At 47.2% G+C, this 27,604-nt stretch overlaps 3 protein-coding genes and 11 non-coding genes across 16 annotated transcripts in view; 3 read left to right on the forward strand and 11 right to left on the reverse strand.

Moving 5' to 3' along the window:
* Nucleotides 1–17,490, forward strand: part of LOC137491165 (uncharacterized) — a 514,718-nt gene extending 497,228 nt beyond the window's left edge. For both annotated transcript variants that reach the window (XM_088650768.1, XM_087249511.1), the window contains one exon: nt 15,834–17,490. In XM_088650768.1, the coding sequence (XP_088506894.1) occupies nt 15,834–16,444 (611 nt within the window). In that variant the 3' untranslated portion in view covers nt 16,445–17,490. The remainder of the gene's footprint in view (nt 1–15,833) is intronic.
* LOC141381647 (uncharacterized) overlaps nt 1–27,604 on the reverse strand; it is a 751,802-nt gene that overhangs the window by 164,047 nt on the left and 560,151 nt on the right. The window lies entirely within an intron of this gene.
* LOC108183448 (uncharacterized) lies at nt 4,983–7,423 on the reverse strand. Of its 2 annotated transcripts, XM_087248643.1 has the most exons (6): nt 6,971–7,423; nt 6,414–6,884; nt 5,849–6,018; nt 5,512–5,766; nt 5,189–5,431; nt 4,983–5,109 (listed from the first exon to the last, which is right to left on the reverse strand). In XM_087248643.1, the coding sequence occupies exons 1-6, from the start codon at nt 7,395–7,397 to the stop codon at nt 5,011–5,013; spliced, it is 1,665 nt and encodes a 554-aa protein (XP_087104769.1). In that variant the 5' UTR covers nt 7,398–7,423; the 3' UTR covers nt 4,983–5,010. The 2 variants fall into 2 exon arrangements, with proteins under 2 accessions (XP_087104769.1, XP_087104768.1); XM_087248642.1 differs by having other exon boundaries at nt 4,983–5,431.
* Nucleotides 20,573–20,659, reverse strand: trnay-gua (transfer RNA tyrosine (anticodon GUA)). Its single transcript is given in 2 exon segments — nt 20,573–20,608; nt 20,623–20,659. It is a non-coding gene; the product is annotated as a tRNA-Tyr (tRNA).
* On the reverse strand, nt 22,278–22,350 carry trnar-acg (transfer RNA arginine (anticodon ACG)). Its single transcript has one exon. It is a non-coding gene; the product is annotated as a tRNA-Arg (tRNA).
* Nucleotides 22,646–22,717, forward strand: trnae-cuc (transfer RNA glutamic acid (anticodon CUC)). The gene has a single exon. It is a non-coding gene; the product is annotated as a tRNA-Glu (tRNA).
* Nucleotides 22,803–22,889, reverse strand: trnay-gua (transfer RNA tyrosine (anticodon GUA)). The gene is given in 2 exon segments: nt 22,803–22,838; nt 22,853–22,889. It is a non-coding gene; the product is annotated as a tRNA-Tyr (tRNA).
* On the reverse strand, nt 22,978–23,049 carry trnae-uuc (transfer RNA glutamic acid (anticodon UUC)). The gene has a single exon. It is a non-coding gene; the product is annotated as a tRNA-Glu (tRNA).
* On the reverse strand, nt 24,508–24,580 carry trnac-aca (transfer RNA cysteine (anticodon ACA)). The gene has a single exon. It is a non-coding gene; the product is annotated as a tRNA-Cys (tRNA).
* On the forward strand, nt 24,876–24,947 carry trnae-cuc (transfer RNA glutamic acid (anticodon CUC)). Its single transcript has one exon. It is a non-coding gene; the product is annotated as a tRNA-Glu (tRNA).
* Nucleotides 25,033–25,119, reverse strand: trnay-gua (transfer RNA tyrosine (anticodon GUA)). Its single transcript is given in 2 exon segments — nt 25,033–25,068; nt 25,083–25,119. It is a non-coding gene; the product is annotated as a tRNA-Tyr (tRNA).
* trnar-acg (transfer RNA arginine (anticodon ACG)) lies at nt 26,738–26,810 on the reverse strand. Its single transcript has one exon. It is a non-coding gene; the product is annotated as a tRNA-Arg (tRNA).
* trnay-gua (transfer RNA tyrosine (anticodon GUA)) lies at nt 27,263–27,349 on the reverse strand. The gene is given in 2 exon segments: nt 27,263–27,298; nt 27,313–27,349. It is a non-coding gene; the product is annotated as a tRNA-Tyr (tRNA).
* On the reverse strand, nt 27,438–27,509 carry trnae-uuc (transfer RNA glutamic acid (anticodon UUC)). The gene has a single exon. It is a non-coding gene; the product is annotated as a tRNA-Glu (tRNA).

A 27,604-nucleotide genomic window follows, 5' to 3' on the forward strand; every position in this document is an offset into this window, starting at 1 on the left:
CAAAAACAGTACATTTAGAGAAGTTTAATTGAGCTGACGATATTTGACCTACAGTATTCTCATAGAAGATATCTGCCATTACAGTGATAATGTTGGCTTAGTACTTTGTACTAATATGTCACAGTGATCAAAATTCCCTTTTTTTCATCAACTTTATGGGTTTAAACTTTTTTTCTAGTAGTTGTTACTAGTTCTCACAGATAGTATCTGAGTTAGAATTACATCATTATTATAATAACTAATTACCAGGGCTATTGTGTTTAAACAGGGTTTCCATGGGGTCTTAAAACGTTGTAGATTCCAAAATCCAAATTTCAGGCCTTAAAAAGTATTAAATTTACTGAAATATTGTGTTGTAGGTCTTAAACCTTTTCTTTTTAAAGGTCTTAATTTTTCTTTGTTCATGTTTTCCTACTCAATCTCGCCAAAACCCATACAATCACCAACAATCCATATCAATATAACTTTACACTTTTCATTCAAAAAGGTCATTTTAACTCTATTTCTCATAAAGGTTTAATTAATCTAACTTGGTGAAACCTGCAGAAACCCTGGTTTAAAATATGTCAAAAATCGTGGAAGCCCCAATATTAAATATGCTAAATTTGCTAAGTTTGTATTGTTTTGTTTTTGCTATTATTTTTATTGTGTTTTTACCTGAACTGATTGTTCTAGCTGTCCTGTACGGTGACCTTGAGCGTCATGAAAGGCGCCTTTAAATAAAATGCATTTTTATTGTCTGCAAGTTGTTTATTGAGATTAAAATAATATTTAAAAAACAAACAAATTGAAAATGAGATAATAAATATATATATATATATATATATATATATATATATATATATATATATATATATATATATATATATACATACATACATACACACACACACACACACACACACTCACAGTTGAAGTCAGAATTATTAGCGCCCTTGTTTATTTTTTTCCCCAATTTCTGTGTAATGAAGGGAAGATTGTTTCAGCACATTTCTAAGCATAATAGTTTTAAAAACTTATTTCTAATAACTGATTTATTTTATCTTTGCCATGATGACAGTAAATAATATTTTACTTGATATTTTTCAAGATACTTCTACACAGCTTAAAGTGACATTTAAAGGCTTAACTAAGTTAATAAGGTGAACTAGGCGGGTTAGGGTAATTAGGCAAGTTATTGTATAATGATGGTTTGTTCTGTAGATTGTCGGAAAAAAAAATTGAAAAAAAAAATGGGTTTAATAAATTAATAATTGCTTTCATTCTAGCCGAAATAAAATTCAATTCAATTCAGCTTTATTTGTATAGCGCTTTTACAATGTAGATTGTGTCAAAGCAGCTTCACATAAATGGTCATATTAACTGGAACAGTGTGGTTCAGGTTTTAGTGTTTAAGTTCAGTTCAGTTTAGCTCAGTTCAGTGTGATTTAATCATTACTGAGAGTTCAAACACTGAAGAGCAAATTCATCGATGCGTAGCTCTACCAATCCTGAACCATGCGAGCCAGTGGCGACAGCGGAGAGGAAAAAAAACTTCACCTGATGGGAGTGAAGAAAAAAAACCTTGAGAGAACCAGACTCAGTTGGGCACGACCATTTTAATTTCTCCGCTGGCCAAAAGTCTTGTGCAGAGCTTCATTCGCCATGGTTGAGGCTGGAAAATGGCCTCAGCGAAGACTCGTCTGTCCCTGGAGCGTCGCTGGAATCAGACTCATGTTCTCCACTCCCCACGACCATCAGCGCAGCATCAGCTCAGGATATGGCCTGGTACCGGATATGGAATCCTTGGGATCATCTCGTCGCTGGTCTTGGATCCAATCAGTAACTCCGCATAATCTGAGGACCTCGGGATGAGTATCCCCAGGTGAAAATAGAGATTAAAGAAAATAATTAGCGTAGCTGCTGTTCATAGTGTATATAAGCAAGATGCAGAAGCCTGTGTGGAACCCGCTAGGTGATGCATTGAGTGTATGCTTTACTAAACAGATAGGTCTTTAATCTAGTTTTGAACTGGGAAAGTGTGTCTGAGCCTCGGACGTTATCAGGAAGGCTATTCCAGAGTGTAGGAGCCATGAAAGAGAAGGCTCGACCTCCTTTACTTGATTTTGCTATTCTAGGTACTACCAGAAGCCCTGAATTTTGAGATCTTAAAGAGCGAGTTGGTTTGTAGCAAGACAAAAGGTTGGTTAGATAAACAGGAGCTAGATTATTTAGAGCTTTATAGGTGAGAAGTAATATTTTAAATTCAATACGAAACTTAACAGGCAGCCAGTGTAAGGAGGATAAAATTGGGGTTATATGATCATATTTTCTAGACCTGGTCAGAACTCTGGCTGCTGCATTTTGTACTAATTGAAGTGCAACATGCAAAAATAAATAAGACTTTCTCCAGAAGAAAAAATATTATCAGACATACTGTGAAAATGTCCTTGCTCTGTTAAAAATCATTTTGGTCATATTTAAAAGAGAAAAAAAATTAAAAGGGGGCTAATAATTCTGACTTCAACTGTCTGTGTGTGTGTGTGTATGTATGTATGTGTATATATATATATATATATATATATATATATATATATATATATATATATATAGCAACGTGTGTGTGTGTATGTATGTATGTATGTATATATATATATATATATATATATATATATATATATATATATATATAGCAACCTACCTATAGTCTGGCACATTTGCTACCAACGACAAGTCAAGATTTAAAAAGAAAATAAAAATTGCATGATCTGACGTAGTGACTAAACGACAGTAAAAATCATGTGATCTGACCGGGGCTTTAGCTGTTGTATTGGAGTCAAAAGAATATATAAAGTAGAATGTTCTTTTAACAGTGCCGATATGTTTAAGTTTGTCCTTTTGCAAAATGTTTTTCATTTCTTTTCTGCAAATTAGACTTTTTTTAAAATCTGCTTGATTCTTTAAAAACCAAAAGCAGTCCCCGTCAATTGATGTTTTTTTCCATAAGATACACCTTTGTGACTGTTTTATTTTATGTGTATAGTCTTTAATGTGCTTTTTAATTATTTTATTCTTTTCAAAGCAGCACACAGACGCAAATTTATCCTTGAAAACGTGGCATGAGAGCAATGCACGTGCAATCAATTCCTGATCCTTTGCACACATTTTTAAAACAAAAGACAAGATAATTTAATTACTTTCAATGTGCTAAATATTTGTTAAACGATTATTAAAAAAAAAGCTTGTACACTTATTTAAACTGTAAACTGTCTGCGCCAAAAGCCTTGGGGTTAGTGCGTTGAAACATAGCACCAAGGTGCTCACGGCGACCGAGTTTGATTCTTGGCTTGTGGTCCTTTGCTGATCCGGTCTCTATCTATGATAACCACACTTTCCTGTCTGTAAAATCTCCACTGTCCTATCCAAATAAAGATGAAAACCCCTAAGAAATAATTATATATATAAAAAAAAAAAAACTGTAAAACTGAATAAAGTGCATGGTAATCGGAAATAAAGGAAATTAGTAAATTAATCTATTTCGTTATTTAATGCATAAAATAATCTTTTTAAAAAATTGAGGTAAATCTGAAACTTTAAATTGCGTTTTCTTTTCTTATAAATAATAAAAGTTGCATCAGATTGATGAAAACTAACCTGAATACCCGCGTGAACAGGGCCACAGTGACTTTTTATTTTTCATTAAAACAATTGGATTGTGTCTTCTGTCTACATGACTGGCAAACGCGTCAGGAAAAAATGGCTAAATCTCTGCGAATATTTTGTTAAATGTTTAGTAATGTTAGTAATGCATAGAAAAATGCAAAACAGATTTGTCCTGAGCTCATTAATGCCTAGTTCAGACTGCGTGATTTTAGCCCCGATTTTGGCTCGCCCACAGGTTTTGAGAAATCGCAGACAAATGCCTGAAATCACAGGCAAATCGGTGCTCATGCACGTGAGTGACAATCACACAGTATACTATGAACTATCAAAGACGCGATCTGAGAGAATCGCCGATGAGTCACCGATGCGTGTGAGATATTTGGCATGCTAAATATCTGGAGCTGTCGGCGATTCAAATCATGCCGTGTGAATTGAGTTTTGACTGAAAATAACATCAGCGATCGCCTACAGCCAATGAGAGAGCGGCATTCACTTGTGTGTGCGTGTGTGTATACCTGCTGCAGGCCAGCGGGAGGCTGGGGGAGAAGTTAAAAGCGCTCTTTTTCGGTTTATTTGGACCCACAAAATGGAGGAAAAACTAGTGGAAGTTAGACAGGAGCAACCGTGTCTGTTTGATGTTTCATACAGAAAGAAATTAGTTTTATCAACGTTGAGGAGAAATGGCTAATTCCCTTTAAACCCAGGTGAGCAAACATGTACATGTTCTACCCCATTAAAGGCTTCTTTCTCATTATGTAGTTAATAACAAAAGATATACTACGTGTTTTTGGCTGTGAGACGTAGTTTGGACGAAGTTGTTGCGATTCTTCCTCCATAAAGTTAACCTCCACTCCACAGCTGCCCTGTCCTGACCTATTCATGCATCTCTAAGGACCGAGCTGTCCCGGGAGAAGCTTGCTAATATACAGAATTGGACTCAAGGCCTTCTGGGCGTTCAAAGCATTTGCAGACCTGGACAGATTTGTCCAGCCCATCACCCCCTTGTGCTGGAAAAGGGATTCATTCTCCCTATGAGCTATCAACCAAGGCTGAACCTGGACGGGGGCGTCCCGCGAGTCACTTTTAACACTCAAGGCAGGGATAGTTTGTCCCAATTGGAACGTAGCCAAGGCAGAACCTGGACGAGGGCATCCCACGTGACACTTTTAACACACAAGTTAGGGCTAATCTGTCCCAATCGGAACGTAGCCAAGGCAGGACCTGGACGCAGCAGGCATACAGCGTTGAACTAAGAAGACAGGGCTCATTTTTGTCCCCACTGAATTTACTTTTACCACACAGATAATAAATAAAAGGAATAATGAAGACACTGAACACCATTTGACCGTTAAGTTGTACAATATTTATTCAGGACGATTCAGAGTCTTCTGTTTGTTCGAGCGGGCGAGCGCCCTGGCTTTTCCCTTTGGCAGGGCGCCATGGCAGCGTCCTCCTGCTGGTTCCCTCCTGGAAAAGAGACACATAAAGGGAAGTTAGCCAATGCCATACGTTCTGCTGTCCACGCCAAAGAGAATGTGATTTTTACCAGGGGAGAGACGGAAGTCTCTGTCCTCTTGCGCCCTTTCCGCGGGGGGCTTTCAGTGCCCGCTGCCTCCCCATCCTCCTCCTCCTCCTCCTCCTCCACCAGGGCCCTTTCAAAGAGTCTGCGGCGCTCGCGTGCTTGGAGAGGTCCGAGGTGAAGTGCGTAGAACTTATCTGAGGTTGAAGTGTCATGGCACATGAATTGCGCCACCTTGCGGCGATCCTCTGAAGAGTGTGCATTCTTTGCCTGCGTCGGAGAGAGACAGAAGCTTGATTAGGATAGAAGCCACCGCTGGTAGTTACAGGGGCGTCACAATGCCTACTCACATGAGTCGCGATCGCAGTGCGTACGTCAGTAAAGGTGGGTTTGCCTGGAAGGCCCATACTGAGCCAAGCAGACTGAAAGTACTTGTTCAGGGTCCGACAAGGACTGGCTCTGGAAGTGAAAAAGAAATAGGTAGCCTGGCTCCCTCCGGGGAGACTAGCCCGCAGCGCCAAAAACCTGCGGAACCAGCTGTATTCCTCCCTGTTTAGGGACAGCTGAGCCGCCCCAAAGGCTCTGTTTGTTTTGTGAGTGGTAATCTGACATCAGAGAACAAGCAGTGAGTGAGTGAGTGAGAGAGCATGCTACTGGTGACCCCCACCTTACTTGCGCCATACTCACGTTAATGACATAAGCAGACTCGTCGGGGCTTCTGGAGGCCTCTTCAACCTCCTGGATTGTGAGATTCTGGAAGACTCCACAGCGGTGCCCAGAGATGGAGGTTAGGTAGCCAGTCAGAAAGCCATAGAAGCGCCACTGTTGCCTAGTGCTTGGGTTGGATTCGAGGCTATCTGGTGAAGGACATTAGACAGATTAGACCACCGACGGTTCTATTTCCTTTCTGGGTCACCAACAGCTCTTGGCTGCTGGTGACTTGTTCTCCGGGGCGCCAGCAGCTCAAACAACAGCTGCTGGTGGCCCGGAGAGGAATTGTGCGTTTCTTCTTCAGGGGCACCAGCAGTTCATGGACTGCTGGTGCCCCTGAAGAAGAAACGCACAATTCCTCTCCGGGCCACCAGCAGCTGTTGGTTCATCCAGCCACGTCGGTCTGCCCCCCTTCCCCCCCGAATGAGTCCCATTCGCGGGGGAGAGGGGCAGACAGACGTGGCTGGATGAACCAAGGGCTGTTGGTGCCCCGGAAGAACAAACAGGGGGAATCGCTGGAACGGCGGAAGGGCTTGCTTACCTAGCAGGGCGGGAATTTTCCTCCCAGCGGTCCGGTGACAGCGCACCAGACTGGCCTTGGGGATCAGTCGGCTTTCCTTCGCCTGCTTGGTCCTTACCTCGTGCACGACGACACGCCGGCGTATGCCGCGGATGAGGGCTCTGACCTCCCTTCGAATCAGAACCAGAGCCGTGCTGGAGAGCTGACAGGCGGCCGGCGGCGTCTCCGAGAGGTAGTCTAGGAACTGAGCCACGTTCTTCAGGTAGTGCTGCCTGGTGGGCTCGGCCATGCGCGTCTGACCTAGCCGGGCGGCCCACGCTCGGATTCGGGCTGGTTGGTTGAGGAAAAGGAAGTCCCCTGGCTCCGCGGTGCCCCTGGCCATGTAACCAAGGAAGGCTTTGATTCTCCCCAGCTTCGAAGTGACGTTGTTCCGCAGGCGCGCGGTGGGCTCGCTGCCCAGTTGGTACCCTTCGAACTCCCCCAAGAGAAGGTCTGTGGAACGAGCACAACCAAGAGTCAACTTCCCCGAAGGCACACAGCCAGCAGAGCGACAGTGACGTGCCTGAAATATACTCAACTCAGCGCGGGGACGTGGTCCGGGAACGGGTAGGGTTCCAAAGCCTCCGGAGGCTCGGGGGGCGTCGGACCTCCGGCCGCGCCTCGCCCGGGAGCCGGTGGTGCAGGAGGCGACCTGGTTCTCCTCGCCCTCTTCCTCCTCCTTCTCCCCCCTTCTCCCTTCCTCAGCTCCCGGTAGAGGCGTGTGATCTGGAGCAGGGTGGACCGCATCTTGGTAACCTGTTTCCCCAGGTCCGTGAGCTGAGCCTGTATGCGCTCGGTGGCGCGCCTGCAGCCGCGGTCGGCGCACGGGCGGCCGGCCTCTGGGTCCTCCGAGTCCCGCTCCCCCTCGGAGGACGATGCTAGCTGGGACACGACAGGGATTGCAGGCTGGGTGGACCGCAGCCACTGCAACTCCCGAGCTACTTTCCGGCGTTTCGCCCTCCCCATAGCCTCTTTCCTTCCCGAGGTCGAGAGCTCCGCGTACTGCCTCAAGTGCCTGTCTAGGCGGGCTGGCGTCCGGCGACAGCCCGGGACCGGGCACGGTGTCTTCCGCGTGTCCACGCGGCCGGCGGCCAGTGCGAGCAGCAGCCGCTTCTCATCCGAGTTGGCCACCTTGTGAACGGCCGTCAGGTGAGGCGCAAGCCGGCTGTAGACGTTGAAGCATAGGGCACATTCAGCCATGACCGTGCTAGAGCCAATGCAGAGGGGGAAAGGGGCCCGCACGCCACGTGCGGCGGTTAATAAGCGGCCGGAGGCGGCGTCCACTTCCGCGTCATGACGTTGGTGGACCCGTATTTCTTAAAGGGGAAGGACACCCCCCCGCACCAGGAGGTGTAAGCCGATGCCCTACGGAGATCCATTCGGTTCAAGCTTTCTTTTGTTACGACTTCTCAAGTAGGGGGGAGAGGGGTGTCCACCTCACTCCCTTCCCCCCTTTTCAAAGGAACCAGAGGGGGTGTCCCGTTAAACAATGCACCCCACCACCCCTTCATCGTTACCCCGGTCAGCGGTTCGACACCTCTCTCTCTTGTCACGACTCGAGTTGGGGAAGGGGTGTCCCACCTCACTCCCTATCCCCCCTTCATTTTGCTGTTCTGGCCAGCGGGAGCCTTTCTCGTTCACTTTTTCCACCCCAAAATGGGGATTGTTTGAGCCCCATCGAACATGCGCCGTTTTTTGGGGGGGAGGGGGCAGCTCCACACGCGCCAGCCGCGGGAGCTTTTGCGACCTGCTACAACCAACATGGGATAAGCACCAACCATCGGAAGGGGGGTCCAGACAGCCCGTAACCCCGGCATCACTGACCCTGGCACGTTTCACCTCGCCGGAGTCCACTAGCTTCCCCTCCCAACCAACCACCCTCACTCCCCCGGGAGCAGGGTAGGCGGGGTGGGGGTCAGCCGGGAGCCAGCAAGGATAAACCCAGGGGGTGGGCGGCGTTGCGGGCGGACGGACGGGATGCAGACGCACACACTCGGGCGGGGGTAGAATCGAAGCCCACACCAGCTCGTTCCCTACGCTGCCCCTGGGGCCTCGATTCACCACGCCGGGTGACTCGACCGAACCCACCGAACATCCCCCAGCCCTCGCAGGGCGAGGGGCGTGGGGCGGGGGCACGGGCCGAGTATCGGCGCGGGGGAAACGGAGTCCAGGGGGGCGGGCTGGCGGGCGGGCTGAGCAGCAGACAAGCTCTGGGTCATTTAGCCAGACGGGCCATCTGGGTCCTTTACCCACAGATCGGGGCGGGAAGGGGGGGGCGCTGTGTGCGGAGGGACACCCCCACGCCTCCCTGATAGAGCGCCCAGGACGGGGAGGATCTGCCACACCCATAGAGGCCGACCCCATTGGTGCTTTGGGGGGCCTGGGTGGGGGCCTAGCCCCTGGGGCGCCACACTAGCTCCTATCGATCAGTCACCGTGGGGTCTGGCGACTGGACTGTCAGAGACTAAGTCCATATTTCTTCGCCTTCCCCGAAACCCTGATGGCAGGTCAGAGATTGTGGGTGTCGGGCAAAAACCTCCAGGCGCGGGACGTCCCGACAAGTAGGCCGGGAAGGGTGGTCTCCCGTCGGGCATGGTTTGGTGGGCTCGGGCCTGGGTCTAACCAACGCCCCGGTGAGCGCCAGGCATAACGTATTCCTGTTGGACCTTTGGCGCTAGATGCGTAAAGATGTGCCGCTGGTGAACCATTGATGGAGCCGCTGGTGAACCATTGATGGGGCCTCTGAGATCCAGCGGTGGGGGGGGGCCGTGCCCTGCGCGCTCTGCCCGAGGTACACGCACCCTTCTTGGGGAGCGAGCCCAGCCCCTCTCCCTGGCCTGGGGCCTCTGAGATCCAGCGGTGGGGGGGGGCCCGTGCCCTGCGCGCTCTGCCCGAGGTACACGCACCCTTCTTGGGGAGCGAGCCCAGCCCCTCTCCCTGGCCTGGGGCCTCTGAGATCCAGCGGTGGGGGGGGCCCGTGCCCTGCGCGCTCTGCCCGAGGTACACGCACCCTTCTTGGGGAGCGAGCCCAGCCCCTCTCCCTGGCCTGGTGCCTCTGAGATCCAGCGGTGGGGGGGGGCCTGTGCCCTGCGCGCTCTGCCCGAGGTACATGCACCCTTCTTGGGGAGCGAGCCCAGCCCCTCTCCCTGGCCTGGGGCCTCTGAGATCCAGCGGTGGGGGGGGGCCTGTGCCTTGCGCGCTCTGCCCAAGGTACACGCACCCTTCTTGGGGAGCGAGCCCAGCCCCTCTCCCTGGCCTGGGGCCTCTGAGATCCAGCGGTGGGGGGAGCCTGTGCCCTGCGCGCTCTGCCCGAGGTACACGCACCCTTCTTGGGGAGCGAGCCCAGCCCCTCTCCCTGGCCTGGGGCCTCTGAGATCCAGCGGTGGGGGGGGCTCGTGCCCTGCGCGCTCTGCCCGAGGTACACGCACCCTTCTTGGGGAGCGAGCCCAGCCCCTCTCCCTGGCCTGGGGCCTCTGAGATCCAGCGGTGGGGGGGGCTCGTGCCCTGCGCGCTCTGCCCGAGGTACACGCACCCTTCTTGGGGAGCGAGCCCAGCCCCTCTCCCTGGCCTGGGGCCTCTGAGATCCAGCGGTGGGGGGGGCCCGTGCCCTGCGCGCTCTGCCCGAGGTACACGCACCCTTCTTGGGGAGCGAGCCCAGCCCCTCTCCCTGGCCTGGGGCCTCTGAGATCCAGCGGTGGGGGGGGCCCGTGCCCTGCGCGCTCTGCCCGAGGTACACGCACCCTTCTTGGGGAGCGAGCCCAGCCCCTCTCCCTGGCCTGGGGCCTCTGAGATCCAGCGGTGGGGGGGGCCCGTGCCCTGCGCGCTCTGCCCGAGGTACACGCACCCTTCTTGGGGAGCGAGCCCAGCCCCTCTCCCTGGCCTGGGGCCTCTGAGATCCAGCGGTGGGGGGGGCCCGTGCCCTGCGCGCTCTGCCCGAGGTACACGCACCCTTCTTGGGGAGCGAGCCCAGCCCCTCTCCCTGGCCTGGGGCCTCTGAGATCCAGCGGTGGGGGGGGGCCTGTGCCCTGCGCGCTCTGCCCGAGGTACACACACTCTCCGGCGGCAAGCGCTGGTTCCAAAGGACCCCCTAGATTTGCACCTAATCACCAGCCGTGCCCGGGCACCCCACTATTAAGCCCGGGGACACTAACTCCTCCAAACCGCATGGATCAGACAGACGTGCTGCTGGTGACCCAACTGGCCAAGACGTACCGCTGGTGGCCCAATCGGTCTTTGGGTTTGTGAATGGGTCACCACCGGCCCTGGGCTCGTGTATGGGGCACCAGCCGCACGTCGTTTTAGCCTCCGTCAGCGGTGGGGTCTTATGTTTGCTGCGGGAATATGAGCGCTGGGAGGCGGGTTGGCAGCTCAGCAATGGACCCCTAGCTCCCCCGGGTTCGAACGCATCTCCTGGGGCTTCTTTGATTGCCTTTGGGGCCTGGGTCTTTGGCTGAACCAGGGCAGTAACGCGCACCTAGCTCCCCCGGGTTCGAACGCATCTCCTGGGGTTTCTTTGATTGCCTTTGAGGCCTGGGTCTTTGGCTGAACCAGGGCAGTTACGCACACCTAGCTCCCCCGGGTTCGAACGCATCTCCTGGGGCTTCTTTGATTGCCTTTGAGGCCTGGGTCTTTGGCTGAACCAGGGCAGTAGGGCGCACCTAGCTCCCCCGGGTTCGAACGCATCTCCTGGGGCTTTTTTGATTGCCTTTGGGGCCTGGGTCTTTGGCTGAACCAGGGCAGTAACGCGCACCTAGCTCCCCCGGGTTCGAACGCATCTCCTGGGGCTTCTTTGATTGCCTTTGAGGCCTGGGTCTTTGGCTGAACCAGGGCAGTTACGCGCACCTAGCTCCCCCGGGTTCGAACGCATCTCCTGGGGTTTCTTTGATTGCCTTTGAGGCCTGGGTCTTTGGCTGAACCAGGGCAGTTACGCGCACCTAGCTCCCCCGGGTTCGAACGCATCTCCTGGGGCTTCTTTGATTGCCTTTGAGGCCTGGGTCTTTGGCTGAACCAGGGCAGTAGGGCGCACCTAGCTCCCCCGGGTTCGAACGCATCTCCTGGGGCTTCTTTGATTGCCTTTGAGGCCTGGGTCTTTGGCTGAACCAGGGCAGTAGGGCGCACCTAGCTCCCCCGGGTTCGAACGCATCTCCTGGGGCTTCTTTGATTGCCTTTGAGGCCTGGGTCTTTGGATGAACCAGGGCAGTTACGCGCACCTAGCTCCCCCGGGTTCGAACGCATCTCCTGGGGCTTCTTTGATTGCCTTTGGGGCCTGGTTCGATCAACCGCGAAATCGGAAATTGCACTAAGTCCTTCATATGTGTCTGTTATCGAAAACTTGACGGCAGGTCAGCGAAACCCAGGGACGCGCTACCCCCCCCTCCAGGCGCGGGTCATGCCGGAGAGAGTGGTCTCTATCCGGGCATGGCTTGGTGGGCTCTCCCCTGGGTCTAACCAACGCCCCCGGTGAGCTTATCCATAGCGTTTGCCAGCGGTCGTTCCAAAGACCCCCCCCGCTAGAGACCCACCATCCCCCAAATGAGTGTTAGTTGTTTCAAACAGCAAAAAAATAAAATCAATGCATTTCGTTTTCAAAATGAATTTTTTTTACTTTCTATAGTAAAGTCATGCAATGTGAAAGTCCCTGTCGCCGATCCATCTTGCAGTGTAAACAAAGCAGCGACGAAACGCTTGCCCAGATAGTCATGCAGTGTGAAAACATCTGTGACACGACTACTTTTAAAATCATGCAGGCTGAACTCGGCATAACCTACTGATGACAGCCACTTTGAGATGGTTTTTAAGGTAGTTAATGAGATTTGTTGTGTTACCTTGGGAAGTTTGGACTGAACAGGAGCAAAGGCTACCTGATCATCATTATATTCCTCGAAAAAAAAAAACACTTGCAATCTAGACACAGTCACCTCATGCTTGTGTTGCGCTACAATCCATAAACTCCACTCATTAAAATAACGGCTTGGTGTTTATACTGTAAAATCATGAAAATATTTAATTATTGGTTGTGGGCCACAAATATCGTTATTGTGAAAGTAAAATGATTCATCGTGCAGCCCTACACCCTTTCATTGTGTTCCTGGCTGTTTTTAACCCATTGACTTCTATTATAACCACATTTTTAACCACAAAGCCATGACACCAAGTAATCTTGGATTCTAGGTTGTTGGTGTTTTCCCTGTTGGGAAGAGGTAAAACATGTTATTTTTACTGTTGATCATCAGTTGGCAGCATTAACCCTTTAGATAGGCCTGTTCAAAAAGTTTTTGTCTTTTATATGGAGTTCAGGGGACTAACAGTTTTATCCCAAAAATCAGACGAAGAAGAGCAGGAGTTAGAGATTCAATTAAAAGAAAGTTTACTGTAGATAGTTTGCAGTTTCATCAGCAGAGGCCAGCTTCAACACTCACAAAAAGTTTGTAGACCGTATTACATACAATCTCAGAACAACAATTAGACTCTTACGTAAGGGGGTTGAAGACCGCGTGTACACATTTTTATGCGTCTTCTCCTCATAATGCCAAAAAGAACTTGAATTAAACTTTTTGTTTTGATCGTACAGATCAGATCAATACATCAATTGAATCTGTTAAGTGTCTAGTTTTTATTGTGTACACGAACAATGACAACAGGTAAATTCAGTACTAGTATCAGTGAACATCAAAAAAATGTTAATAATGTAGTTTATGTAATCAGATTGCTTATTTTTTTCAGATGTGAATAAGAGAGACTGATGCTGACATGGCTCCACAGGCTCTGAGATTTTTCATGAATCTGGACCACAGCTAAAACCATGTGATGCTCACGCTTTTACAAACCTTACACCCTTTATTATCTCACACGCTTTATATTTACATTGTTGATTTGCTCTGAATGTGTCTTCTGTACACAATGTGTCGTGTAAATTCCAGTGCAGGCCTTAAGTTATACGTAAAGTGTATTTATCAGTAGAATTGCTATATGTAAGTTTATATAGTTTACAGAGTTGTATACAGTTTACTGACTCTCACAAGTGTATCAAGTTGTTTTGTGTGATAACTAAATATATTTTAAATAAACTGCAATCAAAAAATATATATATAAATAAACTTTTTTTTCCCCCTTACTGTACGTTCACAACGAAAGTGGCGAGTGCGTCAAAGGTCGCTCTGACCGCCCTGGCGACAACGCTGCCTGTCTTTAGCTGTGGCGGCGAGAGCGTCAAAATTCGCTACATTGATCTCGTATTTAAAGGGGCCGTTGCAGCATATCTTATCAGTTACATTCCCGCATAAAACCATACTTTCTAGCGTGAAAATGTTGCTCACTTATTGTCAAATTTGTTTAACAATGAGAGATTAAGTTGCATGTGATGTGGATTTGCTTCACTTAATTATCCAGTGTGTCCATATGTCTAAAATATCCTGAAGCAGCAATACTGTTTTGTATTGTCGCATGACATTCAGTTTTTTTTAAGAAAAAAAAAAAAACTTACAACATTAATGCACGTCAGTAGCTCGCCAGTAACATTTTAAAATATGTTCCAGTAGAGAAACATTGCAAATAATTATAAATTTGGCGACCACAATAAATAAACCCTTGGGAACAACTGTGGTCGAAACCAAAGTTCACAGGAGAACTGTGTTCTCTGGACTCCTCTCAAGCGGTGGACTTCTACATTCTGATTGCTTGCCGCCGAACTGCGTCATAGCTCATTACCATAAAGCTGACTTGATTTCAACTCTCCTCGACGCCCACACCCGCAAAGACGTGCCACTCCTCGCTGCTTATCACTGCCGGCTCTCATTGAAAATAAATGACTTCCGGCTACATTGACGCCCTCGCCGCTTTCGGTGTGAACGTACAGTTAGTCACATACCTGTCTGATGGCTCATTATTAGGCCCACCCAGAATCTGCGCACACAGAATTCCGCAGATTTTGCCGCAGAAATCTACAGATTTTTAGCCCATCATTAATTGTTTATTTGCTTGAGTAAATGTGTGTAAATCTATATTTATTCAGCTTTTAAATTAAAACAGTAATATTATTGACTAATATGAAAATGTTCATTTGATTTAAATACAATGCAGTTTAAAATAAAATGCAAATGATTTCAGGCCAACAGATTCATCAGATTTGAAAACGGGGAAAAATAATACTAATAATAATAGTACAAGGTGAAAACAAAACAAAATTAATAAAAGAAGAATTTGGGCAAAAAAAAAACCCAAAAACTTTTGCTTCTTACCCACGGAGCGGAGGGTCAAGGGAAATGAGTGGAGAATGGCGAATGTGGAGGTGTGGATGTGAAGATTGAGTGTGTTGACGAACCCAGCTGGTGAGTCGGCAGCTGACTCCATGCGAGTGAGATAAATCGGTGATTTGATTGTGTTCACTGCGCTGAAGTCTTTGGTGATGCACTCGTTCACAGACGTCACGAGCACTTTAGTAACAAGACAGCTGTCTTTGCTTCGTTGCTTCAATACATACTTTCACTTTTTGTTTCTCACAGCCAGTCGTTACGTTTACACTGCTCGTCTCGACCCGGTGTCATTACTCGTTTCCCCGCACTGCAACAGTTCAGTCAACTTCTCTTTTTTTCGCACACCACATAATGCTGCCCTCTTCAACTCTCCTCTTCTTCCTTTATACCAGCGGTCACCAAACTTGTTCCTGAAGAGCCGGTGTCCTGCAGATTTTAGCTCCAACACTGATCAAACATACCTGAACAAGCTAATCAAGGTCTTACTAGGTATACTTGAAACATCCAGGCAGGTGTGTTGAGGCAAGATAGAGCTAAACTCTGCAGGGACACCGGGCCTCCAGGACCAGGATTAGTGACCCCTGCTTTATACTCTCACCCATTTGCCTTTTTGCCATCCCATGGGTGGAGACCAATTAAACAATGTTGACTGTCATCACAGAAAACACCAACAATTATTAATGCATGATTATATGCTGTCATGGCTTTGCAATAAAAAAATGTTGTTATAATAGAGGCCAATTGAGAAAAAAACAGCCATGAATATAACGAAAAGGGAGTAAATTTGCCCAGAGTGTATTGAGGTTTTTTATTTATTTTTTATTTCAAAGCATTTTCCCAGAATATGTCAAAATAAGATGTCCCCAAATATTGGTTCGTTTGCTGAAACACAGAGAAATTTCAATTTACTATAACTTCTGTTAAGCAGCTTTGACACATTTTACATTGTAAAAGCACTAGATAAATAAAGATGAATTGAATCTGCTTAAATGTATACACATTAATGGACCAAACTAAGTATGATCTGATTCATTTTACATTTATTGTGCATCAAAATTACAGTGTGTGTAGCCAATGTGTCTTTACACGTTTCAGCTCTTGATGAGAGTTTTTAAGACTTGGTGAAAAATAATGTTTTTTTTTATTTCAGACCTATTTGAAGAGTATGAGGGGAGTAAAGAGGAGGAACATCATGTCAAAATTGAAGAAAAATCGAATTTACAGACTGATGGTATTTTGAAAAGGGGAGACAAGAATCGTTACACCTGCACTCAGTGTGGAAAGAGTTTGGCAAACAAAAGCAAACTTATGATTCACATGAGGATCCACACTGGAGAGAAACCATTCACATGCACTCAGTGTGGGAAGAGTTTTAGCCAATCATCATACCTTAATCTACACATGAGGATCCACACTGGAGAGAAACCATTCACATGCACTCAGTGTGGGAAGAGTTTCAGCTGCTCATCAGACATTAATAGACATATGAGGATCCACACTGGAGAAAAGCCATTCACATGCACTCAATGCGGGAAGAGTTTCAGCCAATCGTCATCCCTTAATCACCACATGAGGATCCACACTGGAGAGAAACCATTCACATGCACTCAATGCGGGAAGAGTTTCAGCCAATCGTCATCCCTTAATCTACACATGAGGATCCACACTGGAGAGAAACCAATCACATGCACTCAATGCGGGAAGAGTTTCAGCCAATCGTCATCCCTTAATCACCACATGAGGATCCACACTGGAGAGTGAAGGAATAAAATTACAGTCTAATGCTTCTTTTGAATGATATATATGTGCTCATGCTTATAATGCATGTGTTTGCTTGAACCATGATAATCTAATGAGCCCACGCAATGATATGATGAGACATTCTGTTTGACCTTAAAATGAGACAGGAACTTTCCACACCTATAATGTCAAATAACTAAATCTGTAACAAACAAGTCTTGCAGAAAGTCCCTGTCTGGGTTGCAGCTGTGACGTGTGACTTTTCTATACAGAAAGGAGAACTGGAGCAGATGAGGAAAATATTGCTTTATTGTCTTACTAATCACTCTTTTCTTTTGATATATATTTGCTATTGGAGGAATATACTCCCATTTGCCTCACTATTCATAATTTACAATATGTGTTTTTGTCAGATATGATGATGTCTCCTGATATAGCGTACTTCTACTTAACCCCTGTAATAATGCGTTTCTAACTAACTGCTAAAACCACAAGAGCTGTGTGTGGGTGCTGGCTGGAGACAGATCTGCAAAAGTGCTTCCCCTAGATGGGTGCATACACAGGTCAAGAGTTCATAGACAGGACTAGGAGGAAAAGCTGATGTGATAGATGCAGCATTTTTTATACTGCTCTCTGTGTATGCGTGATTTATGATGCTTTAATAAAATTGATATTATCCTGATAATTCTATAAGGAAGTTATGATGCTCAGCTGTGCTTTGATGATTTTTTGCTACAGTTGCTTGCTGCACCCCAGATGTCAGTAGTGTCAAGTATGTCAAGGAGAAGTGATACTTTCACCTGCCCTTTTGTTTCTGTGTGCAGACCACAGACCTTTAAGAGATGATTCTGCCTGAAAACAGCTGATGGCAACAATAGAGATTGGGGGTAACTGATCAGAGGAGTGGCCAAAAAGATTGAACGCTGCTGATGGATAAAAGGAGGGAGTCGAGAGAGTTCGAGAGCTTTTGGACATCCAGACTGCTTGGCTGACGGTTCTTCAAAAGCCCAGGATCCTGACCTTCGCTTTATTCACTTATGCTCGATAAATAAATTCATTGATTTTGATCAATTGACTCCTGACCGATTATTGAATTGGGGTGGACTAAGGCAAGTGAGAAATAGTCCAACAAAACAGAAAAGATATCTCCGTAATTACTTAACAGTTAAGAAATAACATACAAAAACAGTTCAGTTATGACAAATACACACTCAGACCTCATGAATCTGACCTTGTATCTCAACAATGGTAACATCTCAAATGTTTCATGCTGCAATGCATGCTGGGAGTGGCACTGTACAAATATCCCAGTATGCATTGCGGTATAAATAAATGTTGTATAATGGTCTAACAGTTTTCTTTATTTGTGTTTTATTCTGCTGTTGTTTATGTTTAGACTTTCAGTTGCCTGTTTGTGAGTTAAACTGTTAATTTTGTTAAATTTTGTTAAATTTGTTTTCACCATTATTGAGGTTCATATGCTGATTATTGATGTCTCTTTGAGTGCGATTTACACCATAGAGCAGTGTTATTGTCCAAGATATTCTTAAAAACTTCCAGAAATCATTGCCATATATATATATACATATAATGTAAAACAATAGATTTAACATTGAATAGGAGCAGTAAATTTTATTAAACGAAATGAGAACAGACTCTGCCATTTAATAGCAACATGAACATCACCAGATCTTATTTAGGTTTTTGGCTGGCTTGCCACAACAAAGGAGCTTTATAAACTAAGTTCTTAACAATTGCAGCAGCCAAGATATATAAATGATAAAAATGACAGGGCTAAGAGCCCAACTAAAGCAAACTCTGTTCTCCATGATGGTGACGAAAAACTTTCACTTTTTCTCAAGAAGAACTTTAGTAAATGTTATACAAAAATACATGTATTAAGTCATAAGTGTAGCTGGTGATGATGTTTGTAGAGTTGTTTAATCATCCGCTGATCATTTAAATGATTTAATCATTTGTTGTTCTTCAGGTTATTTCATTATAAAGCTGTGACTAAAGTTTTGTATGTTCTGTTCTTGTTTTTTCCCTTCACTATTTCTTCATTTATTCATTGTTAATCTTCCATTATCATTTAATTAGTCAGTTAATTAATGAATTTACTTCAGCTTTGCTACATGTTTCTTGAACACTCAGTAGTGTGGACACTTCAATAAAAACTGAAGTATATGCTCTGGGGTTTAAAGGGTTAAAGGTGTGAGAGGTAAAAACACAGTGTAAAATGTATTTTAACAGTAATATACTGTTAACTTAAACTACGGAAGTAGACTGTAAAAAAACAGTACATTGCTGGCAACCACAGCTGCCAGTAGATTACTGTTAAATCAAGGAAAAAACAGTATTTTACTGTAAGACCTGAAGCTAATTTCTTCTGTCTGTCACCGTTGTGGAGGAGAGTAGAGCCAGTGTATAAGTTAAAGATGAACAATGAACTGCTGATGTTATTCTGCATGGTTTTTTTCTATTTAAAGATAGCGGCTGTTTAGTTGCTGATGCAGTCAGAATCTCTCTGGTGATTCCAGATTTACATGTATGTGTGCTGTTGTGAAAAATAAGACATTAGAGTTAAACCGAACTTTTCTAATTAACTAAAATAAGTTATCATTATAAGTATGCTTCTAAGCATATATAGCACATTACCTCATAAACTCATTCAGCAGTTGACCAAGTTGAGGCAGTTGCTTTCAGTGAGCAAAATGAGTTCACTTGAGTATTGTGTAAATCAATGTAGCCCATGTATTTTTACAGCAACATACTGTAAAATAACAGTACATTGCTGGCAGCTGCAGCTGGCAGTATTTTACTGTTTTTTAACGGGACAATTTTTAACAGTGTATTATTCAACGTTACTGTAATGGTTATTCATTTAAACCAACTTGTTATAAAAATACTTAGTTTGCAATTGTTGTCCGAATTAATCTGCAACGAAATCTGTTATAACAGTACAAATCTTGAATGGTATAAGGGCTCTGATTGGCCATAGCGTTCATTGTAACTCGGAACACGATTGGCTGCCTTAACAAAGAATAGGGTGAATCTTGGTTCCAGCTCGGGACGTGATTGGCCAGCATGACCAAGAATTAAAAAAAAATCTTGGTTCCAACTCAGAACGTGATTGGCCGGTGTAACCAAGAATAACCACAACTTACAGGTGACAGTATGCGCCACTGGCCCAGTCTGCACTGTGTGGCATATTTGCCGACATATAACAGAGACTGAAACATTGCTCACACTTGTCTGAGGTGGTCATTTTGACTGCAATCTTGTTTTAGGTTGGCACTTTGTTTTTGAATATTGTATGCTTTTCGAATGCGTATCTGTGCTGCAGTAGAACAACTTAGCCTCACAGCAAACATTTTGGTCTACAAGCTGTCACTGCCATCTTCCCAGGAGAGTGGCTGTACTGGTTTCTTCTGGAAGTCCTGAGGGATGTACGGGACCAAGACATTAGAGCAGTTGGGGCAGCCTTTGAACCCAGGAGAGCACCCCACAGGCTCTGTGCTGGCGGCCCCAGAAACTCGATTCACTCAAGAGTAGAACCGAACAACTCCGGCAGGGGCAAAACGCGACCGCAATGCACTGAGAGCAACGCAAAAAAATCCTGAACGAGCCAGCCAGGAGTCGAACCTAGAATCTTCTGATCTGTAGTCAGATGCGGTATCCATTGTGCCACTGGCCCAGTCCGCATCAGCTGAGCTCATTAGCATGGTCCTTGGAAAGAGGACACGGCTCGGTGAACATGGAGTTCCTAAAACGCATGCTGTGCTTTGTTGTCATGGCAAGTTGTGGTGTCGATAGGATGCTCTTACACCGAGCATGTGACAGTCCCTCCCAAGAAGAACTGTGATCCAGGCTCTGAGACTTTCTCTTCTCCAGGAGGAGGTTGCAAACGTTAGTTATTTTTGTCAGAGCAGCTGCAGCACACCTGGGTGGAGGCCCACAGCTAGACTTGAGGCCAACCTTTACGCACACCTTCCCTGGTGGTCTAGTGGTTAGGATTCGGTGCTCTCACCACCGCGGCCCGGGTTCGATTCCCAGTCAGGGAACTTCCTTTTCACCTCCATGCTGAACTTTGAGGATTGGTTAACTCAATTGGCGAAGGCAAGAAAGCGGCTCTGAGCGCAAAAGATGTCCTTCGAGCCGGAGTCGAACCAGCGACCTAAGGATTGCCATCATCCCACCTACAGTCCTCCGCTCTACCAACTGAGCTATCGAAGGCTTATGGGGAAGATCCACAACCACATCCTATAAGGTAGCTGCAGTCCGACCGCTGGCCAAAAGGGACAGAAGCAAAAGCACTCAAGCCTTCCCATACCGGGAGTCGAACTCGGGCCGCCTGTGTGAAAACCAGGAATCCTAACCGCTAGACCATATGGGAACTGCCACTCTTGAAACCCAGTCTTGGCACAAACTCCAGTTCATTCTGATCGCTGGCACGTCCCTGCTCCGCTTGCACAAGTGCCACTCATACACTTACGCACTCTCTCATACACAGTTTCTTGGTTTCCGTAACCGAGAATCTTCTGATCCGTAGTCATAAGCGCTAACCTTTGTGCCACCGTCACTCTGTTCAGCACCTTGTTAGCACTTTGCTTGAAGCAAGGACAAGGCTCTGTCAACCCGGAGTTCCTTCACCACACATTCTGCTTTGTTTTTATGGCAAGAGGTTGTGTGGATGGGATGCTCTTACAGGATTCCTGACAGTCCCTCCATAGAAGACCTGAGATCCAGGGTCGGAGACTCTCTCCTCTCCAAGAGTAGGTTAAAAGCAATGGTTTCTTTTGTGTCTGTGTGTCAGAGCCCTTAGGTGTTGCTGCAGCTCAGAGACCTACAAGTGAAGGAGATTACACTGCAAGTCGGCTGGATGACCTCTAAGTGGTAGGCACTTATTCCGCACGTAGGCTGGGTTTGCGATTGATGTAGCTGTAGTAGACATTCATAAAAATAAAAAAAATATATAAACTGCTTACTCTGAGGTTGTGTTTAGGGTTGGGGTAGGAGTAAAATTGAATAAAACACAGCAGGTTACCGTGTGGTTGGGCCTAGGGCTGGGGTAGGTGTGATTTTAATAAACTGCGATAGGTTGTATTCTGTGCCATGTACGAGACATTGAATCAATGAAACCCACATGGAGGTTTGTTACTGTGAGGTTGGGTTAAGAGTTGGGGTAGGTTGGGAGGTTGATAAAACACAGCAGGAAACTGTGAGGTTGGTTTAAGGATTGGGGTAGGTTTGACATTCAAACATAACTGGTTGGACGCAGTGTCTTGTACCAGACATTAAATGAATGAAAACTCCAGGAGGTTTTTACAGCCCACTTGGGGCTGACCAGGTCGTTTGGAGCAGGCTCCGATTTCTATTTATACCTTTCTCAGTCAGGTAACTTCCTTTTCAGTAGTATGAGCGTCTGCACTGTGTGGCATATTTGCCGACGTATAACAGAGACTGAAACATTGCTCACACTTGTCTGAGGTGGTCATTTTGACTGCAATCTTGTTTTAGGTTGGCACTTTGTTTTTGAATATTGTATGCTTTTGGAATGCGTATCTGTGCTGCAGTAGAACGCCTTAGCCTCACAGCAAACATTTTGGTTTACAAGCTGTCACTGCTGTCTTCCCAGGAGAGTGGCTGTACTGGTTTCTTCTGGAAGTCCTGAGGGATGTACGGGACCAAGACATGAGAACGGTTGGGGCAGCCTTTGAACCCAGGAGAGCACCCCACAGGCTCTGTGCTGGCGGCCCCAGAAACTCGATTCACTCCAGAGTAGAACCGAACAACTCCGGCAGGGGAAAACCGCGACCGCACTGCACTGAGAGCAACGCAAAAAAATCCTGAACGAGCCAGCCAGGAGTCGAACCTAGTATCTTCTGATCCGTAGTCAGACGCGTTATCCATTGCGCCACTGGCCCAGTCTGCATCAGCAGTGCTCATTAGCATGGTCCTTGGAAAGAGGACACGGCTCGGTGAACATGGAGTTCCTTAAAAGCATGCTTTGCTTTGTTGTCATGGCAAGTTGTGGTGTCGATAGGATGCTCTTACACCGAGCATGTGACAGTCCCTCCCAAGAAGAACTGTGATCCAGGCTCTGAGACTTTCTCTTCTCTGGGAGGAGGTTGCAAACGTTAGTTATTTTTGTCAGAGCAGCTGCAGCACACCTGGGTGGAGGCCCACAGCTAGACTTGAGGCCAACCTTTACGCACACCTTCCCTGGTGGTCTAGTGGTTAGGATTCGGCGCTCTCACCGCCGCGGCCCGGGTTCGATTCCCGGTCAGGGAACTTCCTTTTCACCTCCATGCTGAACTTTGAGGAGTGGTTAACTAACTTGGCGAAAGCAAGAAAGCGGCTCTGAGCGCAAAAGATGTCCTTCGAGCCGGAGTCGAACCAGCGACCTAAGGATTGCCATCATCCCACCTACAGTCCTCCGCTCTACCAACTGAGCTATCGAAGGCTTACGGGGAAGTTCCACAACCACATCCTATAAGGTAGCTGCAGTCCAACCGCTGGCCAAAAAGGACAGAAGCAAAAGCACTCAAGCCTTCCCATACCGGGAGTCGATCCCGGGCCGCCTGGGTGAAAACCAGGAATCCTAACCGCTAGACCATATGGGAACTGCCACTCTTGAAACCCAGTCTTGGCACAAACTCCAGTTCATTCTGATCGCTGGCACGTCCCTGCTCCGCTTGCACAAGTGCCACTCATACACTTACGCACTCTCTCATACACAGTTTCTTGGTTTCCGTAAACCGAGAATCTTCTGATCCGTAGTCATAAGCGCTAACCTTTGTGCCACCGTCACTCTGTTCAGCACCTTGTTAGCACTTTGCTTGAAGCAAGGACAAGGCTCTGTCAACCCGGAGTTCCTTCACCACACATTCTGCTTTGTTTTTATGGCAAGAGGTTGTGTGGATGGGATGCTCTTACAGGATTCCTGACAGTCCCTCCATAGAAGACCTGAGATCCAGGGTCGGAGACTCTCTCCTCTCCAAGAGTAGGTTAAAAGAAATGGTTTCTTTTGTGTCTGTGTGTCAGAGCCCTTAGGTGTTGCTGCAGCTCAGAGACCTACAAGTGGAGGAGATTACACTGCAAGTCGGCTGGATGACCTCTAAGTGGTAGGCACTTATACCGCACGTAGGCTGGGTTTGCGATTGATGTAGCTGTAGTAGACATTCATAAAAATAAAAAAATATATAAACTGCTTACTCTGAGGTTGTGTTTAGGGTTGGGGTAGGAGTAAAATTGAATAAAACACAGCAGGTTACCATGTGGTTGGGCCTAGGGCTGGGGTAGGTGTGATTTTAATAAACTGCGATAGGTTGTATTCTGTGCCATGTACGAGACATTGAATCAATGAAACCCACATGGAGGTTTGTTACTGTGAGGTTGGGTTAAGAGTTGGGGTAGGTTGGGAGGTTGATAAAACACAGCAGGAAACTGTGAGGTTGGTTTAAGGATTGGGGTAGGTTTGACATTCAAACATAACTGGTTGGACGCAGTGTCTTGTACCAGACATTAAATGAATGAAAACTCCAGGAGGTTTTTACAGCCCACTTGGGGCTGACCAGGTCGTTTGGAGCAGGCTCCGATTTCTATTTATACCTTTCTCAGTCAGGTAACTTCCTTTTCAGTAGTATGAGCGTCTGCACTGTGTGGCATATTTGCCGACGTATAACAGAGACTGAAACATTGCTCACACTTGTCTGAGGTGGTCATTTTGACTGCAATCTTGTTTTAGGTTGGCACTTTGTTTTTGAATATTGTATGCTTTTTGAATGCGTATCTGTGCTGCAGTAGAACGCCTTAGCCTCACAGCAAACATTTTGGTTTACAAGCTGTCACTGCTGTCTTCCCAGGAGAGTGGCTGTACTGGTTTCTTCTGGAAGTCCTGAGGGATGTACGGGACCAAGACATGAGAGCGGTTGGGGCAGCCTTTGAACTCAGGAGAGCACCCCACAGGCTCTGTGCTGGCGGCCCCAGAAACTCGATTCACTCCAGAGTAGAACCGAACAACTCCGGCAGGGGAAAACCGCGACCGCACTGCACTGAGAGCAACGCAAAAAAATCCTGAACGAGCCAGCCAGGAGTCGAACCTAGAATCTTCTGATCTGTAGTCAGACGCGTTATCCATTGCGCCACTGGCCCAGTACGCATCAGCAGTGCTCATTAGCATGGTCCTTGGAAAGAGGACACGGCTCGGTGAACATGGAGTTCCTAAAACACATGCTGTGCTTTGTTGTCATGGCAAGTTTTGGTGTCGATAGGATGCTCTTACACCGAGCATGTGACAGTCCCTCCCAAGAAGAACTGTGATCCAGGCTCTGAGACTTTCTCTTCTCCGGGAGGAGGTTGCAAACGTTAGTTATTTTTGTCAGAGCAGCTGCAGCACACCTGGGTGGAGGCCCACAGCTAGACTTGAGGCCAACCTTTACGCACACCTTCCCTGGTGGTCTAGTGGTTAGGATTCGGCGCTCTCACCGCCGCGGCCCGGGTTCGATTCCCGGTCAAGGAACTTCCTTTTCACCTCCATGCTGAACTTTGAGGAGTGGTTAACTCACTTGGCGAAGGCAAGAAAGCGGCTCTGAGCGCAAAAGATGTCCTTCGAGCCGGAGTCGAACCAGCGACCTAAGGATTGCCATCATCCCACCTACAGTCCTCCGCTCTACCAACTGAGCTATCGAAGGCTTACAACAAAGTTCCACAACCACTTCCTATAAGGTAGCTGCAGTCCGACCGCTGGCCAAAAAGGACAGAACCAAAAGCACTCAAGCCTTCCCATACCGGGAGTCGATCCCGCGCCGCCTGGGTGAAAACCAGGAATCCTAACCGCTAGACCATATGGGAACTGCCACTCTTGAAACCCAGTCTTGGCACAAACTCCAGTTCATTCTGATCGCTGGCACGTCCCTGCTCCGCTTGCACAAGTGCCACTCATACACTTACGCACTCTTTCATACACAGTTTCTTGGTTTCCATAAACCGAGAATCTTCTGATCCGTAGTCATAAGCGCTAACCTTTGTGCCACCGTCACTCTGTTCAGCACCTTGTTAGCACTTTGCTTGAAGCAAGGACAAGGCTCTGTCAACCTGGAGTTCCTTCACCACACATTCTGCTTTGTTTTTATGGCAAGAGGTTGTGTGGATGGGATGCTCTTACAGGATTCCTGACAGTCCCTCCATAGAAGACCTGAGATCCAGGGTCGGAGACTCTCTCCTCTCCAAGAGTAGGTTAAAAGCAATGGTTTCTTTTGTGTCTGTGTGTCAGAGCCCTTAGGTGTTGCTGCAGCTCAGAGACCTACAAGTGGAGGAGATTACACTGCAAGTCGGCTGGATGACCTCTAAGTGGTAGGCACTTATACCGCACGTAGGCTGGGTTTGCGATTGATGTAGCTGTAGTAGACATTCATAAAAATAAAAAAATATATAAACTGCTTACTCTGAGGTTGTGTTTAGGGTTGGGGTAGGAGTAAAATTGAATAAAACACAGCAGGTTACCATGTGGTTGGGCCTAGGGCTGGGGTAGGTGTGATTTTAATAAACTGCGATAGGTTGTATTCTGTGCCATGTACGAGACATTGAATCAATGAAACCCACATGGAGGTTTGTTACTGTGAGGTTGGGTTAAGAGTTGGGGTAGGTTGGGAGGTTGATAAAACACAGCAGGAAACTGTGAGGTTGGTTTAAGGATTGGGGTAGGTTTGACATTCAAACATAACTGGTTGGACGCAGTGTCTTGTACCAGACATTAAATGAATGAAAACTCCAGGAGGTTTTTACAGCCCACTTGGGGCTGACCAGGTCGTTTGGAGCAGGCTCCGATTTCTATTTATACCTTTCTCAGTCAGGTAACTTCCTTTTCAGTAGTATGAGCGTCTGCACTGTGTGGCATATTTGCCGACGTATAACAGAGACTGAAACATTGCTCACACTTGTCTGAGGTGGTCATTTTGACTGCAATCTTGTTTTAGGTTGGCACTTTGTTTTTGAATATTGTATGCTTTTGGAATGCGTATCTGTGCTGCAGTAGAACGCCTTAGCCTCACAGCAAACATTTTGGTTTACAAGCTGTCACTGCTGTCTTCCCAGGAGAGTGGCTGTACTGGTTTCTTCTGGAAGTCCTGAGGGATGTACGGGACCAAGACATGAGAGCGGTTGGGGCAGCCTTTGAACCCAGGAGAGCACCCCACAGGCTCTGTGCTGGCGGCCCCAGAAACTCGATTCACTCCAGAGTAGAACCGAACAACTCCGGCAGGGGAAAACCGCGACCGCACTGCACTGAGAGCAACGCAAAAAAATCCTGAACGAGCCAGCCAGGAGTCGAACCTAGAATCTTCTGATCCGTAGTCAGACGCGTTATCCATTGCGCCACTGGCCCAGTCCGCATCAGCAGTGCTCATTAGCATGGTCCTTGGAAAGAGGACACGGCTCGGTGAACATGGAGTTCCTTAAAAGCATGCTTTGCTTTGTTGTCATGGCATGTTGTGGTGTCGATAGGATGCTCTTACACCGAGCATGTGACAGTCCCTCCCAAGAAGAACTGTGATCCAGGCTCTGAGACTTTCTCTTCTCCGGGAGGAGGTTGCAAACGTTAGTTATTTTTGTCAGAGCAGCTGCAGCACACCTGGGTGGAGGCCCACAGCTAGACTTGAGGCCAACCTTTACGCACACCTTCCCTGATGGTCTAGTGGTTAGGATTCGGCTCTCTCACCGCCGCGGCCCGGGTTCAATTCTCGGTCAGGGAACTTCCTTTTGACCTCCATGCTGAACTTTGAGGAGTGGTTAACTCACTTGGCGAAGGCACGAAAGCGGCTCTGAGCGCAAAAGATGTCCTTCGAGCCGGAGTCGAACCAGCGACCTAAGGATTGCCATCATCCCACCTACAGTCCTCCGCTCTACCAACTGAGCTATCGAAGGCTTACGGGCAAGTTCCACAACCACATCCTATAAGGTAGCTGCAGACCGACCGCTGGCCAAAAAGGACAGAAGCAAAAGCACTCAAGCCTTCCCATACCGGGAGTGGAACCCGGGCCGCCTGGGTGAAAGCCAGGAATCCTAACCGCTAGACCATATGGGAACTGCCTCACTTGAAACCCAGTCTTGGCACAAACTCCAGTTCATTCTGATCGCTGGCACGTCCCTGCTCCGCTTGCACAAGTGCCACTCATACAC

The sequence above is a fragment of the Danio rerio genome, chromosome 4 (genome assembly GCF_052040795.2).
Source record: "Danio rerio strain M-AB ecotype USA chromosome 4, GRCz13ab, whole genome shotgun sequence".
Taxonomy (NCBI): Eukaryota; Metazoa; Chordata; class Actinopteri; order Cypriniformes; family Danionidae; genus Danio; species Danio rerio.

Coding starts and splice junctions, on each gene's coding strand:
- LOC108183448 (XM_087248642.1), bottom strand. CDS start 7,397: ATGGGGAGGGCGAAACGCCGGAAAGTAGCTCGGGAGTTGCAGTGGCTG. Junction 6,885..6,970: donor GGACCACGTCCCCGCGCTGA/GTTGAGTATATT, acceptor CTCGTTCCACAG/ACCTTCTCTTGGGGGAGTTC. Junction 5,767..5,848: donor AGTCTGCTTATGTCATTAAC/GTGAGTATGGCG, acceptor CTCTGATGTCAG/ATTACCACTCACAAAACAAA.